The sequence below is a fragment of the Medicago sativa genome, chromosome 3 (assembly GCF_051527215.1).
Source record: "Medicago sativa cultivar Bolivia chromosome 3, Bolivia_mono, whole genome shotgun sequence".
In the NCBI taxonomy this organism is placed as follows: domain Eukaryota; kingdom Viridiplantae; phylum Streptophyta; class Magnoliopsida; order Fabales; family Fabaceae; genus Medicago; species Medicago sativa.
In genome coordinates this window covers 51,608,271-51,628,035 of record NC_140751.1, presented here as the reverse complement: position 1 = coordinate 51,628,035, position 19,765 = coordinate 51,608,271, and the positions used below count along the sequence as shown (strand labels likewise).

The following is a 19,765-nucleotide window of genomic DNA, read 5'->3' as shown; positions in this document are numbered from 1 at the left end:
AAATAACTTGTAGCAGTTTATCTCCAACTTAGGATCTGTATATGATTGTCGGTGACTTTGATTAAAATAAATAAATTAACCATATGAGTTACTAGTATGGATGGTGAAAAATCATGATGGTTTGAAATAATGTTGTGCTTTATAGTATATATTGGTTACGTGTAATCATCATTAAAATTGGTTGGTCATGTGTAATCATCATTAACATTGGTTAATTTAAAATCCCATCAATATTTCATTATCATTGTTTTATTTGTCACTCATTAATATTTTTTGTTTTCCCTTAAAAAAATTGTTTTGGTCCTTGTGAACGAATACGAGGTCATTTTGCTCTCTTGTAACCCTAATTGTGGTAAACATGGTTCATCTTTGACGTCAACTGGTCTGAAATTCCACTCTCAACCCCGATGTCATCCTCTCCGAAGTAGTTACGCATTCTCAATCTCAACATACTCCCTCATTGATCTCTATTTCACCGTATGAAGCATCGTTGCCATCTCCACTCCCTCAATTCACCCTTAACCTAGATTGACCAAAATCCAACTCAATTCTTATGAACCCTACAAATGTCGTTTCTCCTGCACTAGCTTCCCAAAGAAAAATAACTTTAAAAGTTTGACCAGCCTTTTAAAATAGAACACATTCATTTGTGATTTCGTGGTGGCATTCCTCCCCCTACATATAGCAGTTCTATTTTTTAAATGATGAACATTATTATTGTTGATATTCTACTGGGAGTGAGGATCAAACTCTCAACCTTCTTATTACTCTGCTCCTTACCTCCTCCATCACAACCATCAAGTCAACCTTATATTCCCTAAATCTCAACCCACTGTGAGGTAACATCATAACTCATTGCTAAAAGTGCAAAGTATGAATCAACTTTGATGATTAATTTATGCTAGTGAATTCAATTGACCGCCATTGTCCTCAATCTTATTAGCGTCCTATGTCTTCAATGTTGGTCCAAGGCCTAAAAGAGTTTCTAAAGCATTAGGACAATTAATCTCGACAAACATACTTCTTTGTTTATGATCGCATGAAAGCCGAAAAGCCAAATTTGGAAAAGCTACACACCCATCCCACTCCCGTCGAGGCTTATCCATCCAAACAGGTGAAAAATATCGGTTTGTCCAAATTTATCCGTCTGGACACGAGAAACAACAGAGGGAGTAAAAGTAGCTTTCAAAACACAAAAAAGGTATGCAAATGGCTACCTTAAACAAAAATTTCATTATGTAAGGATCAAAATAAACATTGAAATTTGAATGTCAAACCCATTTAAGTTCAACTGCCAAACGTACAATATCAAGTATCAACTCTAAAAGAAAAAATCTTTCTTCAATTCCCAAGACAAGAATTGAAACCTTAGTACCTTATCTTCACATGATGACTCGCAAAATTTCTTCTAAAAAAATATAACCCTAAAATTTCTATGGAGCCAGCACAAAGCTACTATACACTTCTCACATAAGCGAAACATAAATGAAACAAAACAAAATTTTGATATCAATTAAAAAAATGGAAATAGAGACTGAACTTTAACTCGGAGAAAGGGATAAAACAGAAGAATTTGAACGAATGTTTCATGAAAACTTAGTGCCATAGAAACCATCTGGTCCTGGGACTGAAATAGCTCTAGGTACCGAAAAGCCAGGTTGCAAAATTGGAATGTGGCTTTGAACTTCATAGGGTTGTTGTTGCAAGCTTGTTATGACAGATGGGGGGATAACAACTGGTATTGCTTGACCATGTGTTCCTCCTGTTTTTGAAAAATAGAACAATTAGCCAAAAAGATATGCAGGTTCATATTCTCATTCAATATGGATGTCAAAATTATTGGAGTCCCAAGATTCAATTATGTTTCATATCGAAAGGGAAAATGCTTGAGTGTCTTTATGACATTTCTGTTTGAAATAGCTTATTTTGAGAAAATAATCACTTTCTTTTGGCAGCTTCTTGAGAGAGCTATTGAAAAGAAAAACAAATGCAATAAAAAGATACTCATTATGTTGTTACCTTGATGCTTTTGAAATTGTACGTGATTCAACGGGGGACGGGTTGAGAATGGAGCCGTTACACCATGTACCATATCCTTCAATCACAAGTAGAAAGACTTAGCTATGATGGTCAAAAAGAGATGGTTGACCATGGAAGTATGAAATATAAAAAAATTAGCCAAACTCTTGATGCAGTTAGCAAATATAGATAGATTGATGCATTTTCACAGAAGTCGCGTTCCCTTTATAACGATCCATAAGATACTACAACTATCATTATCTGTTTGGGATAGATTTACACAGGTGAAATACAACCGTAAGTTAGAAAATTAGTAAAAGAGATTGGTTGATATTATGTAAATTCAATTCAGAAATAATATTCAGTAGAAGTTATCTTTCTACTTGGTATCAGAGGTCTTTAGATTTGGGAGATTCTGTTTCCGCATCAAAACCCCTTAGTCGCTTCATTGCATCCATGTCTGACAGCAGCTGCCTTTCTTTCTGCTGCCCTATTATTACAGCCTGTTCATACCTTACGTTTTTTCCTTGGGCCACCGAGAAAGGCCATGCTGTGAGTAAACCAACGGAAACCACCACAGACAGTCCAGTATAGCCCCAAAAGCCCACTGCCCAGAATACCTTTCACATGCCCTTGCATGCTGGTGAAATTATCTGCAAGTGAGCTAACACGCCTTGCTTCTAGCCACCATTTGGGATACCATTTATTTCACTTTGCTTGACTCAGTGTCATCTACTCATATTAGTAACCATGACCAACTGACACCAGGCTGCCAGTGGCACTTTTATACAGCTGCTATTTGCTAACTTTTACCTTAAAACCCCAGATTTTTGTGAACTGCTTTTGATATTTCTGTTCGATGTTATTCCTTATTCGGGTGCTGCTATGTATGGAATCCCGGCCCTCAATAAGATTGAGTTAAAACATTTGCATACCCTTATTGTCTCTCTTAGCAGCCTTTAACCAAAAAGAGCCTTTGTTTTCAATCCTTTATGCCTCTGCACTGTTTCCAAGGATTCTTGGTTAGAGCATATTTCACTCATTACTCATATGTAGGTTGCTAAGTGTTAACCATGGCGATTTAAAAGTTTGACCACCTATTATCGTGAATAACCTCAAATAACCTCATTTCCACTCACAAACTCAGTTGAAGACTTGAATTGTGCAGTAAACCTTTTCAAATTCTCATTGGCCTAAGGAACTGAGAAAATTGTACATTTTCTAGGCCAAGGATGATGAATGTGATCCTAACCAAAGATACACATTCCCTTCCATCAGTTGAACCTCTAAGAGTCTTGCTATTCAAAGTTGGCTTCAATGCAAGCATTTTAGACCCTTGCTTCTTTATGTAAAGTCTACGTTTTCATCTTCATTTTCATCAGTGTCAGTTAAGTATGTTGTGCTGTGCCGAGTTTGTAAAGTATTATTGTGTAACATTGTCTCTAACATTCTGTCTCTCCAAAGTGGCTGATTTGTTCCCTTATTTTACAGTTTTATTTTATTTTATGGGTCAGTGTTCTTTTTGATCTCACTCTAGCTAACAATGATCTACTTCTCTGCTATTTCTTTTTTATTCTTCTTTTAGCTTCAAGATTCCTAGTTTCCCCAATTCTTGCTCCCCTTCTTTTTTTTATTAGTTTCTGCCCTATGCTCCATTGGTTCTTGGCTCTAGACTTGAGCCCAAACTGGAATATCTGAATCAAATATTTGCTGGAACCCTTTCAGCACCGCCATCTAAAAAATCCAGTATGTTGCACCCCGGTTGCTTTCTTTGAGGGAAATCCACCAAATTGAGAGAGCTTCATCCCCTCCTATGAAGCCCACACACTCCAAAGTGGAAAAAGCATCGGTATTGGATATGTAACCAGACATTGATTATCCTAGGATACGTGCCCCAGAAGTACTCAACTTGTTTTTATTTTATTTGAAAATTATGTTGCATGATAAGTTTGAGATACACCGTGGACCTAACATGACATAGCAAGACACATCTTTGTTGGTGTGTCTTGTTGAGGTGGATATAAACAGAATAGACACGACATAGTGAATCATTATGTTTTTTAAGCTCTATTATTTCACATGTTTTTATAGACTAAAATACATTTATTTGAACATTGAGTTTTTAGATTTTGAAAGAAAAAGAAACCATCTCTCTCCCGTTAACAAAGAGAATTCCCAAAACCCCTTTCTTCTTCGTCACAACAGCTCCTGTGTAGACGACGGCGTTAAAATATATATTTAAAGGCAAAGTTCTAATTTTTGTTATTATCACAAGTATACTTTTTGCAAATCGTGATCACTATAGTTATTATATATTAACCAAGTTTTGTATCTATGTAAGTTTTTTTTAGGCTTAATTACACCACAGGTCCTTTAAGTTTGACGTTTGTAACATATAGGTCCTTTAAGTTTGTTTTGTAACAGATAGGTCCTTTAAGTTTGACGTTTGTAACATACAGGTCCTTTAAGTTTGTTTTGTAACAGATAGGTCCTTTAACTTTGTAACAGTGTGCAACTAAGTCATTCTGTTAACTCACCGTAAAAAAAACGCTGACGTGGCTGTGAAGTCTGTCAATTTCGTCTCCTTTACCCTTACATTTCCCCAATTCTCAAACCCTGACTCCATTTTTATTCATACCAAAGCTTGAATTCGTCAAATCAATGGCTTCCAAGTGTAATACCAGCATTATTGCAGGGGAAGAACGCAGGATAGATGATAACAATTTCTTATATAGAGAGTTGAGTATATTTATCATCGGTTTCATCATCTCAGTTATTGCCTTTGCAATGTACTTGGTAATCTTGGACAAGAACTTATAAAGTCCAACAATTAGATTTCGTGTGGTAGAACTGTTGTCTTCTTTCCTTCGGTTATCTTCTCCTGATTCTTCAAAAAAAACTGGGTGTAGTAAAGGAGATGAAATTGACAGACTTCACAGTCACGTCAGCGTTTTTTTTTACGGTGAGTTAACAGAAGGACTTAGTTGCACACTGTTACAGAGTTAAAGGACCTATCTGTTACAAAACAAACTTAAAGGACCTATATGTTACAAACATCAAACTTAAAGGACCTATCTGTTACAAAATAAACTTAAAGGACCTATCTGTTACAAACGTCAAACTTAAAGGACCTGTGGTGTAATTAAGCCTTTTTTTTATAAGATTTTGGTAACGTATCTACGTTGTGTTGTATCTATGTTGTATTGTACTTGTTTCAGTATTATATATTTGGGATCCGGTACTTTACGGGCCACAAACAATGCTCTGTATATATATTAGCCACTGTTGAGATATGCGTAATAATAGTATCATTGACTGATATATTATCTCCTTATTTATATTATCTTTATTTCCTTGTAAATATCTCTTATATAATTAGGACAGATTTACTCCCTATGATCATGGGATTTACTTTGTACATATTCTTATTATAAATACAAAATGCTGAGAGCTAATCTCTCAAGTTATTCAGCACCAGAAAACCTTGTTCTCAACTTGGCATCAGAGCTCACGATCAGTGGGCCTGAGAGCAAAAATCTAAAATCTCAAAACCCTAGCCGTCAAGTCACAAATCTAGTTGTCCCGTCGGTTGATCTATACCGCCGGCCCTAGGTATCACACCGCCTCTGATATTAAATCCTTCTTTGGCTCAATTTGGTCGGTAGGTTCCACCTTTCCGCTGTTTTTCGGTGATCTGTGAACAGTTTTTTGCACTGTTCCGAATCTGTCCTTGATCCCACTTACACCCCAAGTGCTGTCAAAGATGACTTCAACATCAGATAAGGCTGGATCCTCTGTTAAGAGTCTTGTGTCCTATGTTTTCTCCGGCAATCCCTCTATAACGTCGGAGAAACTAAATGGTGATAATTATCTCAATTGGTCAGCTACTGTTAACATGTGGTTTCTTGGACAAAAGCTCGCAAATCACCTCACTAAGCAGTCCTCCGAAATTGAAAAAGATCTGTGTGATGAATGGGAGCAAGCTGATTGTCAATTAGTCTCTCTTTTGTGGCAAACCATTGAGCCCTCCTTGCTGGTCCATTATCGCTCGTACACCACTTGTTATGATATTTGGCAGAAAGCTAAGAATGTCTATTCTAATGATATCCAACGTCTTTATGGTGTGATTCATAATCTAGCCACCCTGCAGATGACAGAAGATGACATCAAAACTTATGCTAATAAAGCTCAGTCAGCCGTAACTGAGTTCAAGCTCCTTGTGACTGACAACGACCCAAAGAAGATGCTTGAGAAATTGGATAATGTTTGCATGGTTTATGTCCTTCATGGTCTTCATGAAAAGTATGACTCAGTTAGGAGCAACATTCTTTCTGCATCAGATATTCCCTCGGCAGAGGATCTCATCAAGCGCCTCACACGTCTTCCTGGTCCGAAAGGATCAAGGGGGGAACAGGTCTCAAACTGACTTGGAATCTTCTGCTTTTGTTTCAAATTTTACAGGTCGTGGAGGACGCGGCCGTGGTCGTAGGGGAGGCCGAGGAGGTCGTGGTGGTGGCCGTCCTCAGTGTACTTATTATAAACGCTTTGGTCATTATGAAGATCAGTGTTACTCCATTATTGGCTTCCCAGAAAAATCGGTGAATGTGGCTCAGTCTATTGATAATGGAAACTCCAAAAACAATGTCATATCTGATGAGGAGTACAAGTCATACCTGCAGTTTAAGGCTTCACAAGCCTCATCATCGGCAAGAGTTGCTCACACTGGTAATTCTACTGTCTGTCTCTCCCAATCATCATCTGTTGGCCCTTGGATTTTGGACTCTGGAGCTTCTGATCATGTGGCTGGTAATCCATCTCTTTTATAAAAAATAACCCAACCTAAAATCCCACATCATATCACTGTTGCAGACGGCTCTAAAGCTAAAGCAATTGGTGTCGGTCAAGCCACTCCTCTCCAATCTTTAAATATTGACAATGTTCTTTTTGTTTCCAACTGTCCATTCAATTTGATTTCTGTTAGCCGTTTAACCAAGAGTCTTAATTGCTCTATAACTTTCATTTCTGATTCTTTTGTTATACAAGATCGGAGTACGAAGCAGATGATTGGTACAGGCTATGAGTCACATGGACTTTACTACCTTCAGTCTTCATCTACAATTGCATCCTCTTCTACTACAGAGTCTCGAAGTCTTCTTCATTTTCGTTTAGGTCATCCAAGTCTCAAAAAGCTTAGAGTTATGGTTCCTAATTTGTCTCAGTTGCAGTCATTGGATTGTGAATCCTGTCAGCTTGGGAAACATGTCCGGTCTTCCTTCCCTAGCAGTACTCAGTCACAAGCCCGCTCTCCTTTTCATGTCGTTCATTCTGATGTATGGGGACCAAGTCGAGTCACTTCAGTTGTAGGACATAGATATTTTGTTACTTTTATTGATGAGTTTTCTAGATGTACATGGATCTTCCTACTCAAGGATAGATCAGAACTATTAAGTGTATTTCAAAATTTCTTTAAGGAAATTCAAAATCAGTTTGGTTGTTCTATTCGCATTTTGCGCAGTGATAATGCAAAAGAGTATTTTTCAACATCTTTTAATTCTTTTATGTCTGAAAACGGAGTGATACATCAGTCATCTTGTCCCCATACCCCACAACAAAATGGCATTGCTGAACATAAACATCGTCATATAATTGAAACAGCACGTACCTTGCTCATTAATGCCAATGTTCCTTTGAAATTTTGGGGTGATGCTGTCCTCACTGCAGGATACTTGATTAATAGAATGCCATCATCTGCAATCCAAAACAAGGTTCCCCATTCCATATTGTTCCCTGATGAACCTTTGTTTCGTATTGCTCCTCGGGTTTTTGGATCCACTTGCTTTGTTCATGATCTTACTCCAGGTTTAGATAAATTGTGTGCTCATGCAATTAAATGTGTCTTTCTAGGCTATTCAAGAGTTCAAAAAGGATATCGGTGCTATTGTCCCTCCACACATCGCTTCTACAAGTCTGCTGATGTCACATTCTTTGAGGATACACCTTTCTTTGCGTCTTCCATTGAGTCTGAGTCTATCTCTCAAGTATTACCAATTCCTTTCCTTGTCCCGGTAATTCCACCCACGCCTGTCATTGATCAGTCAACTCCATCCTCTTCTACAGAACCCCCTAGTCCTCCTCCACCTCCACCTCCTCCACTGCAAATTTATCAGCGTCGTCCACGTCTCCCTCCTACCGATCCACAATCTACAGAAAGTCCAAGTGACTCATCTCCTGCCCCAATCTCGTCTTCTACTTCAGATCCGCCGACATTGTCAGATGACCTTCCTGTTACTTTACGTAAAGGTACACGTTCCACCCGTAATCCTCATCTCATTTATAATTTCCTAAGTCATCATCGTTTATCACCTACACACTGTACTTTTATATCTTCTCTTTGTTCTGTCACTATTCCTAAGTCTCCACAGGAAGCTCTTTCACATCCAGGTTGGCGACAGGCTATGATTGATGAGATGACAGCCTTGGAATCTAATCAGACATGGACTCTTGTGCCTCCTCCTGGAAAATCTATTGTTGGATGTCGTTGGGTTTATACTGTTAAAGTTGGTCCAGATGGGAGGATTGACCGATTGAAAGCTCGTTTGGTGGCTAAAGGATACACTCAGGTGTTTGGCCTAGATTATAGCGATACCTTCTCTCCTGTGGCTAAAATGGCTTCTGTTCGCCTCTTTCTTTCTATGGCTGCCATGCGACATTGGCCATTATATCAGTTGGATATAAAAAATGCATTTCTTCATGGAGATTTAGAGGAAGAAGTATATCTGGAGCAACCTCCTGGTTTTGTTGCTCAAGGGGAGTGTCGTGGGTATGTTTGTCGTCTTCATAAGGCCTTGTATGGTCTCAAACAATCCCCTCGAGCATGGTTTGGGAGATTCAGTAATGTTGTTCAACAATATGGCATGATTCGAAGTGAAGCCGACCACTCTGTGTTTTATAAATGCTCATCCAACAAATATATCTATTTGGTCGTGTATGTTGATGATATTGTTATTACAGGTGATGATCATGATGGGATTGCAGGACTTAAACAACATCTAGTCCAACACTTTCAGGTTAAAGATCTAGGTCGGTTGCGTTATTTTCTCGGTATTGAGGTGGCTCAATCTAAGGCAGGAGTTTCTATTTCCCAGAGAAAGTATGCTCTAGATATCTTGGAAGAAACAGGTATGCTTGATTGCAAGCCGATTGATACTCCTATGGACCCAAATGTCAAGCTGCTACCTGATCAAGGGGGAGACCTTTTCAGATCCAGGAAGGTACAGGAGGTTAGTTGGGAAGCTGAATTATTTGACCATGACAAGACCTGATATTTCATATGCAGTCAGTGTTGGTAGTCAATTCTTGAATTCCCCTTGTGATATTCATTGGGATGCTGTGGTTAGAATTCTAAGATATATCAAGAGAGCCCCTGGAAAAGGTCTTGTTTATGCAGACAGAGGTCATTCAGATATTGTTGCGTATACAGACGCAGATTGGGCTGGAAGTCCGTCTGACAGAAGGTCCACATCTGGATATTGTGTTCTCATTGGAGGCAATTTGATTTCATGGAAAAGTAAGAAGCAAAATGTCGTTGCTAGATCAAGTGCAGAGGCAGAATATAGAGCTATGGCACTTACTACATGTGAGCTCATATGGCTCAAGCATCTTCTCCAAGAGCTTCACTTCAGTAAAATAGGCACTATGAATATCATTTGTGACAATCAAGCAGCCCTACACATTGCCTCTAATCCAGTCTTTCATGAGCAAACTAAGGATATTGAGATCGATTGTCATTTTATTCGTGAGAAAATTATGTCCGTGAAATTGCTACTTCTTTTGTTGGTTCTAATGATCAACTAGCCGATATCTTCACGAAGTCTCTTCGAGGACCAAGGATCACTTACATATGTGACAAGCTTGATGCATATGATTTGTATGCTCCAGCTTGAGGGGGAGTGTTGAGATATGCGTAATAATAGTATCATTGACTGATATATTATCTCCTTATTTATATTATCTTTATTTCCTTGAAAATATCTCTTATATAATTAGGACAGATTTACTCCCTATGATCATGGGATTTACTTTGTACATATTCTTATTATAAATACAAAATGCTGAGAGCTAATCTCTCAAGTTATTCAGCACCAGAAAACCTTGTTCTCAACTGTAAGAATCATAGGAATTGGTTCAAATAGGGACCGTAGAGAATGTATTTTTATTAAATGTACAAAAAGTTTGTTTGGATATTTGAGAGATCGAAGACTCTCTAGTCACAATTCTAATTCTCACAATATGACTACTATCCCTCTCAACCCCATTTTCTTATATAGGTTACATGCCTTATCCATTTCTTCCATCTACCTTAGCCTTAATAACTAACTAACTAACTAGCTAGCTAACTACCAAGTCTCTTAACCAACATACTATTGAACACATCACAATCATGTATCAAAGAAACAAGAACTTGTCCAACAGACAACCCAATCATCAGCACTCATTGACGGTATTGATTCTTCAACTTTTTGCTTGATACCTTAGATATGCCTTTCAACGTTTAGAATCCTAACCCAAGTGACTTACCTATTCCCTTGAGAAAAGGAAAATAATTTTCACAATACACCAATTGGTGGGACCCCTTCCCGGACCCTGCATATGCGGGAGCTTTAACCGGGTTGCCCTTTTATCTAGAAAATATTTCCTAGAAGTACTAGAGTTTCATTTCTTCTCTAGACTCTAAAAATCCCAATAACAATATTCCTAACAAGGCCTCTTCATTTTCCAAAGGAAATATGATCTTGACGTTCTTATGGGAAATAGGAAATTGGGTTGTAAGGATACCATTGTACCCATCAAATAATCGGGATTGGAAATTATGAACAAATTCCTTTGGTTGACAAAGCTCAATATCAAAGGTTGGTGGGAAAATCTATATATTGTGCTCATCATACTAGACCTGCCGAAGCTTATGCAATTGGTATAGTTAGCCAAATCATGTATGACTTGAGAGTGAGACATTTACAAGCACAATGTAGACTTTTACAAATTTTGAAGTCTACACACCTGATAGAGGACTACTATTTAAAAAAAAGGAGATTCATGTACGGAAGTTTATACATATGTTGTTGACTATACACGATCAGTCACAGATGGCAATCAACTCAGATGGGAATCAACTTCTGGTTATTGTATGTTCTTGGGTGGAAACTTAGTTGCATGGAGGAGTAAGAAACATAATGTAGTTGGTTGGCAAGTGAAGCAGAAAAGTTGAATTTTGAGCCATGAGATAGGTAACTTGTGAACTACTATGATAAAGTGTATGGATAAACAAAAACTTCATCAAAGAGAAACTAGGCAAGGGTTTGATCACTACAACTTATGTTCCCTCAGGACATCAAAATTTTCTTTTTCTTTTTTTAAATGACAAATGTTGAATTGTAAGTGTTATGTTGTGGGTGAGAATAGAACCCTCAACCTTCTCATCACTCCACTCTATATCTCCCTTAATATATATTAGTCTATATTATACATTTGCACATGAAATTCAAGTCAATAGTATTCAGTAAAAATTCTCTTAAAACTTTATCCAGCGAAAATTCCTTAATATTTTTTAAAGCCTTCTATAGATTTAATTCTGTCCAGTTTTGGCTTAACTTTGGTAAATAAAAAAATGAAGAAACTCCTTAGGTGAAAAGGGTTATAGGCATGCTATCTTACGTGGGAAACTTGCTGAACATAGACTAACTGGGTGGATCGTCCAACCATAACCTGCACTCAGAAAGAAAGACATTATCTCGTTGGGAACGTGTGATTCCTCCTAAACAAATTAATCATCTTTAAAGAAGAAATCTAAAATTAGATTGAAGGCGCATTATATCTTTCTGTACTTACCGCAGGAGAGCTTGTTGTTTGCAAATAAGCAGGTTCAGATAAAACAGGAGTGTAATGTGCAGCATACTGGAGAGGTTGTGTCCTTGTCAGTTGGCCAACAATCTGTCGCCAAATAATCCAAAAATGATAATAATGAGTGCCTAAGAAGTGTATACTTTTTTACAGTACCTACTAATCAAAGAGACATGATCATGCAAGCATTGGTGCACACAAGACAGAATATCAACAAATTTGTTAATACATACAGGTTGTGAAAATTGAGAACCACTGCCAGGAGGAGAACTATTTGGCAAGTAAACCATGTTTGCAGGTGGTGAGCTATTTGGCAGGTAAACCATGTTTGCAGGTGGAGAGCTATTTGGCACGTAAACCATGTTTGCAGTTGTTGGCACTGTTGAAGTTGCTGAATTAGGATGGACAAAAGACGGGGAGAAAATTTTGGCAGCTGGGTTGAGCTTAAATTCCTAAAGAAAGTCACAATGAGAAAAGTTAAAAGTAAATCAACAAGAACAAAACTAAAAAGAAAACATTATCTCAAAATTAGCACTGGCTATCTATCGTGCTGTTGCGTAAATAAAAAAACTAAAATCTATGGAAATTTAGATCAATATTCTAAGTTTATAGTCGATGGATGACGTATCTAGGGAGCAATGAGTTTTAGATAAAAGGACAGAAAAATAATAAAAGCTTGAATATCGTTGATGATAGTTTGATAGTAACTTGATACAAAAGACCACATATTATCCCTATTTATAGGGATACAAGACTCGTAATCTTAAATAAATAAGGAAATTTGAAAACAAGTCATAAAAATGTTGAGATAAACTAAGCTACTCGAAAAATTATAAACTGATCTTACAAGATAAACTAAGATACTAAACTATAATATAAAGATATTATAGATATTTTCTAATTTCTAATATTCTAACAAGATAAAAATCTAATAGACTACCAATTCAAAATGTTAAGCGATACTATAGCTAACTGAGTATTAGGAAGATGAATATCTGATGTATGAACATTAGCACAAGTATCCAAAATGACTTTCAGTTAAAAAAGATGTGTCGTATAGGGACAAAAAAGCATCTGATGTGCTTTGCTATGATAAAATAAACTTTCCACCTACATCATTTTTATCAGGACTGTTTAGCCAGCATCTGTTGATGGAAGTTAAATGGATTTATTTACCTTGGCATTTCTGGTACAATCTGTACCCCTTGGAGCAGATTTTTCAATGAATTTTGCTGGAGAATTATGTGATGCCTCATAGAGATCTTCACTTAGGGTGGAATGTGTAGAAGTAGAATCCGGTGAAGTAGACCTTTCACTACCCTGATCATTGGCTTTATCAGCTTCAACACGGTCAAGACATGCATCAACTACAATGTGAGTACATGAGAATTGAATAAGGGAATATAGAATTATAAAATAAATGTTCTAATCTTGTGCTAGGAAGAGAAGATTCAATTATTACGAGGTGAGAGATCAAAGGCAATAGCAAGGTTTGAGAGGAACATATGTCGGTTAACTAGAAAAAATAGAGACATTAATGTAAAAATGTTGGAAGAAAACAATGTTATTTTTTTTTTCTTTCTGTATATACTTTGCAAAAGGGTATATCCTGAAGATGTAAAAAGATCCAAAACAACATGCCTTACACACATTTTTCAACATACAAACTTGTTAAAGAAGTATGTGTACAAACTAATAAATGTCCAAAATCGTTAGAAGTTATGCCATTTCAATCAATAGTGTCTACAAATCAATTTACATGAAACAGAGATCAGGGAAATCCAACTCACTTTCATGGCCAGAATGAAGGCTTTGAATCTTTTCATCCTGTGGAAAATCGCAGCTTTAGAATTAAAAAAAGAAAATCAAACCGCCAAAAGTCTAGCTACGAATATGCCAAGTGCCAACATACTTTGTTTTTGTTAAATTCAAACTTCTGATTGCAGTCATCAGGTTTCCCGTTGGAGTTGTTATCTCCAGCTTGTCTGTCAATAAAAAGTTGGCAGGAACCCAAGGAAAAAAAAAATAATGTCATGAATCTGTGTATTCGGAAAAAAAAAAACATCGAGTAAGTGCTAATTGTTTGTTATGATAGCCACTAAGGATTCTTATATTAAAGTTTTAACAAATTAAAATTGTACAGTAGTGCACTATTTTATCTACATGCTTAAAAACTGTGCTTCAATAAGGAAATAATCCAGAGAGTTGACATCAAGTCATATATATTACTGTTGAAATTTGGAGCCTAACTCATCCTTACAAAACTGGCTTGTAAGGTGAGGAGTGTCTCCTCTTTATAAACTCTTCTCAAGAGTGCTATCTATCCGATGTGGAACTAAATCCACCCCCTCAAAGCCAACACAATGAAGGTGTTGGAGGCTGCAATGAAGGCTAACCAAAGGTCGCAATTAAGGCGGAATTTCCAACAATTACAAATGAATCAATGTAAGAAGTCCACCACACTTAATATTTCGTTTATGGAAATTAGAATTTTTTATTTAGTGAAATAGTTTCCTTCATTTTTGAATTTTGATGGTTCATTTCCTTAAATTTGCTATCAGTAGGAGGAGAAGGTAAGGGGCATGGTAAGGATGAACATGGACTCAAATGGTATTTAACTATGCTTAGTGAAATGAAAAATGAAATAACATTTCACAAAAATCTATATCTAATATATGAGCCAAGTGCAATCTCAATATCCATTTTTACGTCAAAACAACAAAGTAAAATACTATTAATATGTACATGATAGGGGATTGCTATCAGCCAAAGAAAATAAACATAATTTCTATTGAAAACTGATTCCAATAAAGCACACTATTGATTCAAGTATGATCCCGTAAGCTTGAAACAACTTTTGTTAGCAGACCTCCTATTAATAATGTTTATGAGGCAGAGGCCCAATAGACAAAGCCCAATATAATATATAATATAATTAAATAGAATGAGGATGGTATTGTGTCTGCCATTCGGTTGTTTGATGTTTCGTTGGTTCGGAGAGACTGGGTCTCTCTAATTCTTAGAGGTTGAGTTAGTTACTAGCAGTTTTTTTTTTTTTTTTTTAATTATTTGAGTTTGTATTTCTCCCTGTTCTAGTATATATACTATCCATCCCTTACCCATATATTCATGTTCTATCAACTTTCTACAATCAATAGTGACTTCCTACATGACTCTAACAACTTTCACTTTGTAATTTTTATGGTGAGAATTAGAGAAGAATTTTATATTATTCTACCTTTTTTTGTGATATCATGATATAATTTACATTATTTTAACAAACTGGTTGTAAATATGTTGGTAAATAAACCCTAAATCTTACAATGTGTTAACCATACATTACTAAAGACAGGCATACAAAATGACAATATTAGAAAAAAGAAATTAAATCCAGACATATTGAGCAATTTCAATTTTCTTCCTTGAGTTGAACAATCAATACATTTTACATCTAACATCATTAGGTAACACCCCAACTAGCAACTAACAATGTAACTTTGAGTAATTTTCAGTGTAATCAATTGGAGATCACAGAAAAAAGCTGGTTTCTTCGAAATCTGCTATGCAACACTCCTATAGTGCTGTGGTAGCTTCTATTTTACAATATTTTGTACTAGATAGCGTATAGCGATGCAATAGAGGTTTGTTCGAATTCCACTATGAAATAGCACTATAACGCAGCCAGAGCTGCTATTTAACAAAACTGGCAACTGTAATTCTAAGGATTAAATGTTAAAGCTAGAGCTATTGGTGGTAGCAGTAAGTTACTTAAGCCAATCTTTACTGCCTAACAAAATGCAGGACTAAACAACAACAAAAAAAAAATCACATGATATCGTGTGGGACACAACCAAGCCACTTGATATTCCAATTCGTTATGCAACAGTGTCCTACATTATTTTTTATTTTTCTCTTCTGTGAATCCATGAGGTGTAGTTCAGTAGTAAGAGTTTGACTTGTAACCAGCAATGACTAAATCGAAATACATAAAATGAGTTAATTTCAATTGTGAATAGATGAAGGCTTCAGAATATTTCATAGTGAAGGGCTTACTTGAGGTATACGAGTTACTTCAGACATGAACCAAAGGAGAAATAGTTAACTGATGTATGACAAAGATTATACATATTTTTCTGGCTTAATAAGATAGAAAAATCCTAGTATCGTTGAAACTCAAGTTGTGAGAACGTTTTGAATGTATTAACTTAGATTGTTACTTGCTAATATAAAAATCTTGATTCTTCGTGTATTAGAAAAAGGCAGAAAAGCACCTACACTTAATAAAAAACACTAATAACTAAGGTCCAACATTCTAGAAGAGATAAAATGTTTTGTACATATGTTAACTTAAAAATGGTATGCTGGGGTAGGTGCTTAATTGGATTTATTTGTATGAGAAAATCACATCAAAAGCTAGAAACAATTGGCAAGTAGTGAAGATACTGTCAAATTCAATGCTTCTTAGGTTGTTGGTTATGAAACATGATAACAAATTAACTTGGCTATGCATAGCACACATTTCCATCCATTTGAATGAATTTGATAGACAATACCTTGATTGATTAACCTGTTCTGCATCCATCGAACGACTCTCAGCAGAACAAACCTCATGTGTAACTGCTTCTTCATAATCACCAGTTATATTTCCACCAACACCATCTGCAGGAAGCATTATTCCCTACACACAAAGTCACATGTCCCTTAACCTTAAGAACATAGTTATACTCTAAAATGATATGTATGCATCAAAGATACATTGCATGACACAAAATTACGAACGGCTTACCTTAGCAACAACTTGCACAAGATCATCTGATAGAATCACTAGTGTATCTACCAAAGTCTCATTTCCAACATTACTGTGGCCCCTTCCCTTCTTGGTCATCCTTGCTTGCTTCAAAACAACCCCTAGACATGCAACAAAGTAAGGGAACACTCATGAGTTTCTAATTGTATAACAGACAAAAATAAAATTCAAGTGAGGGATTTCCTACCAAACAAAAATTAAAAAGGTTAACAATCTAGGCCTGCTTTGCCTATTACTAATGCTATTCTCATTCCCAACAGTCGAAAGAAACTTCTGGTGGAAAAAAAACTATCATAATTTTTTTTGTATGATATTGTTCGTATTTTAACCACACTTCCATTATCATGCTTCAGAGATTTACTTTTTTTTTGTCCACTGCCTCCACTATTTTCATCAAAATCAAGTGATAGAATTGAAATACAATAAAAAATAAAAATAATTTCTGCTAATTCTCCACTGTCCGTATGTTTTTGCTGTATTAACTATCAGGAATTAATCAAGTAAATGGATATGGTTTGGTACGTACGGTACAAGTACTATAGGATTACTCGGTACGAGTGTTGTACATGTGCTCGGTACGGGTACTTCACCATTTAAGGATTACCCATATTTCAGAGACAAGTACATTACTTGACTATCAGATCCAATAGTATAACATATGACACAATCACAGACATAGACATTGAACATGACACACTGGTAATTCCTAACTTTAGAAAATGAAAGTGATTTAGTGTAACTACATGTGTCAGTGTCATTTGCCACACACAACACACGTCTTCAATCAGAAGTGTCGGTGCTACTATAACCCATACAATCAGTAATTTAGCTCATATGAATTTTATGATTGAATTGCTAATTCAATCCCTAAGATTTTCCTAGATAACAAGAGTCACACAAAATGAATGAACCCAAAAACCATCAACTCTATTAGGATCTACAATTCATGTTTCATCAAAATAGTTTACCATATCACCAAACATTAAAAAAAAATAAAAAATGGTGTAAACAATAACAACAACAAAAAACGCCACACCAGCTGAAAATTACACACAATTATTCACTAATCATTAGAATTGTCCAAATAAATGAAATTTTTTTCACAACCCAATTGAGCTATTGAGTAAATCAATACAGTAAATAAATTTCCTAAAAAAAAGGTGAAGAAATGAATGAAAAAAAAGGTATACCGAAATTTGATTGAGTAGAAGCAGTGAAGAAGATTCCAGAATATACAGAACCATCTTTAACGTGAACATCAACAGGTAAACCAATGATACTCATAGTGATTGCAAGCATTGCTTCACTCAATGATTTATTACAATTTGAAGAAGAAATAGTGTGATCCTCTTTCAACAGGTTCTTTTTTCTGTAACCCATCTCAAAATTGATGATTGAATGAATGAAGAGATCTGAAAGATGCAAAAACGAGAATGGTTATGATGGTTTTGTTCTTATATTATTCTTGATCTTGGGTTGTTGTGTTCTTTCTCCAACCTAAATTACAAGAAGGATTAATTATTGATTGATTAATTATTGAATTTTTCATGTTTGCAATATGGTCATTGTGTTTTACAATAATTCAACTTGTCACGTCTTAAAAAAAAAACCGCTAAATTGCATTTTTGGTCTATTAACTATTTAGGTAGTATCGCTTTGGTTCCTTAATTAAAATTCGATTTATTTTAGTCCCTTAACTTCTTGTTGTTGAAGGTTGATGAAGATGATATGAAGATGAAAAAGAGGAGAAGAAGATGAAGAAAACATAACGTTTTTGAATTAAAACTAATGGAAATGACCAAAATGTGTAACGGAGAGAAGTTAAGGGACTAAAATAAATCGAATTTTAATTAAGGGACCAAAGCGATACTACCTAAATAGTTAGGGGACCAAAAATGCAATTTAGCCAAAAAAAAACTTAATGGTCTTGTTAACGAGTGTCCCGGTCACTCTTTAAGATTCAAAAACAAGAAATTATTTTATAAAAAGTTAAATATTTTGATTTTCAATGCATTGATTGAGTAGTGCTAGCAACACTCTCTTTTGAACACTCTCTTTAATATTCAATCTTTTATTGGTTTAAATAATTATGAGTCTACACATTGGAAATAGAACCCACAAAAGTGGTGGGACATACATGAATTACATCCAATAAAAGAGTGAGTGCCAGAGAGTGTAAAAAAGTGAGTGTTGCTGTCATTTCTCTTTTAATAAACCACCTTACCATTTGTTCTCTCTTTAAGTCACTCTGAGATTAATTCATGATTCTATTCATATTTTAAATTAGTCTCTGACTTTGTTAATTTTTTTATTAGATCTCTCTGATGCGACAAAAATATAAAGACAATAACCTATTTGATAATTTTTTTTTTTATAAAGACATAGACTAATTTAAAATATTAATATTAAAACCCCCCTGAATTTTGCAAAACGTCAAAACCCCCTTGAAATTGTCAAGCGTCTGTCAATTACCCTCCTTCATTAATCCCCTGAAATGTAAAACTTATATGCAAAATTCCAGGGGAGTAATTGACAGACGCTTGACAATTTCAGGGGGATTTTTGACGTTTTGCAAAATTCAGGGAGTTTTTGACAAAAATTACAATTTCGAGGGGTAATTGACTATTTACTCTTTTTTTTACTCTAGATTTTTTCTTTACGCTGTCTACTTTTTTTAGGTATAAAATTAGTGTTTTTTTTAGCTCAATTAGTTAGTGGAACAATTCTTTGTTAATCAATCTATACTTAACTCATGTTCGAATTTCGAAAAACCATAATTTATTTTTTCTGTGAAACGAAGGGTTAACGTCAAAAAACAAATTTAGTGTTTCTTTTTATCAAAATTAGTGATTTTTCTTTTGTGTGTGAACATTCTAATTTCTAGAGAAAATAAGTCTTAATAATTTGAAATTTAAGCCCTATTTAGATTAGCTTATTTTAGAGCTTATGCAAAACAGCTTATGTAAATAAATACGTCTTTATGTATTATTTACAAGTTTATTAATGTAATTTATGAAAAAATAATTTATAAAGGTACAATTT

The 19,765-nt window shown here is 35.5% G+C and overlaps 1 protein-coding gene across 2 annotated transcripts; it reads right to left on the bottom strand.

Annotated features, from left to right (window-relative positions):
* Positions 1-1,214: 1,214 nt before the first annotated feature.
* LOC146938143 (uncharacterized) lies at positions 1,215-18,196 on the bottom strand. Of its 2 annotated transcripts, none has more exons than XM_085752140.1 (11): positions 17,914-18,196; positions 16,703-16,824; positions 16,470-16,594; positions 13,829-13,901; positions 13,707-13,743; positions 13,093-13,283; positions 12,150-12,368; positions 11,905-12,006; positions 11,731-11,781; positions 2,020-2,095; positions 1,215-1,762 (listed from the first exon to the last, which is right to left on the bottom strand). In XM_085752140.1, the coding sequence occupies exons 1-11, from the start codon at positions 18,101-18,103 to the stop codon at positions 1,587-1,589; spliced, it is 1,362 nt and encodes a 453-aa protein (XP_085608266.1). In that variant the 5' UTR covers positions 18,104-18,196; the 3' UTR covers positions 1,215-1,586. The 2 variants fall into 2 exon arrangements, with proteins under 2 accessions (XP_085608266.1, XP_085608267.1); XM_085752141.1 differs by having other exon boundaries at positions 13,093-13,256.
* Between the last annotated feature and the right edge of the window lie 1,569 nt (positions 18,197-19,765).

Bases quoted from the DNA above. Each gene is read 5' to 3' on its own strand.
- LOC146938143 (XM_085752140.1), bottom strand. From the start codon at position 18,103: ATGGGTTACAGAAAAAAGAACCTGTTGAAAGAGGATCACACTATTTCT. The intron at 12,369-13,092 runs GTAAATAAATCC...GACTTTCTTTAG, and splicing joins ATTGTACCAGAAATGCCAAG to GAATTTAAGCTCAACCCAGC. The intron at 1,763-2,019 runs GTAACAACATAA...TTTCAAAAACAG, and splicing joins ACAATTTCAAAAGCATCAAG to GAGGAACACATGGTCAAGCA.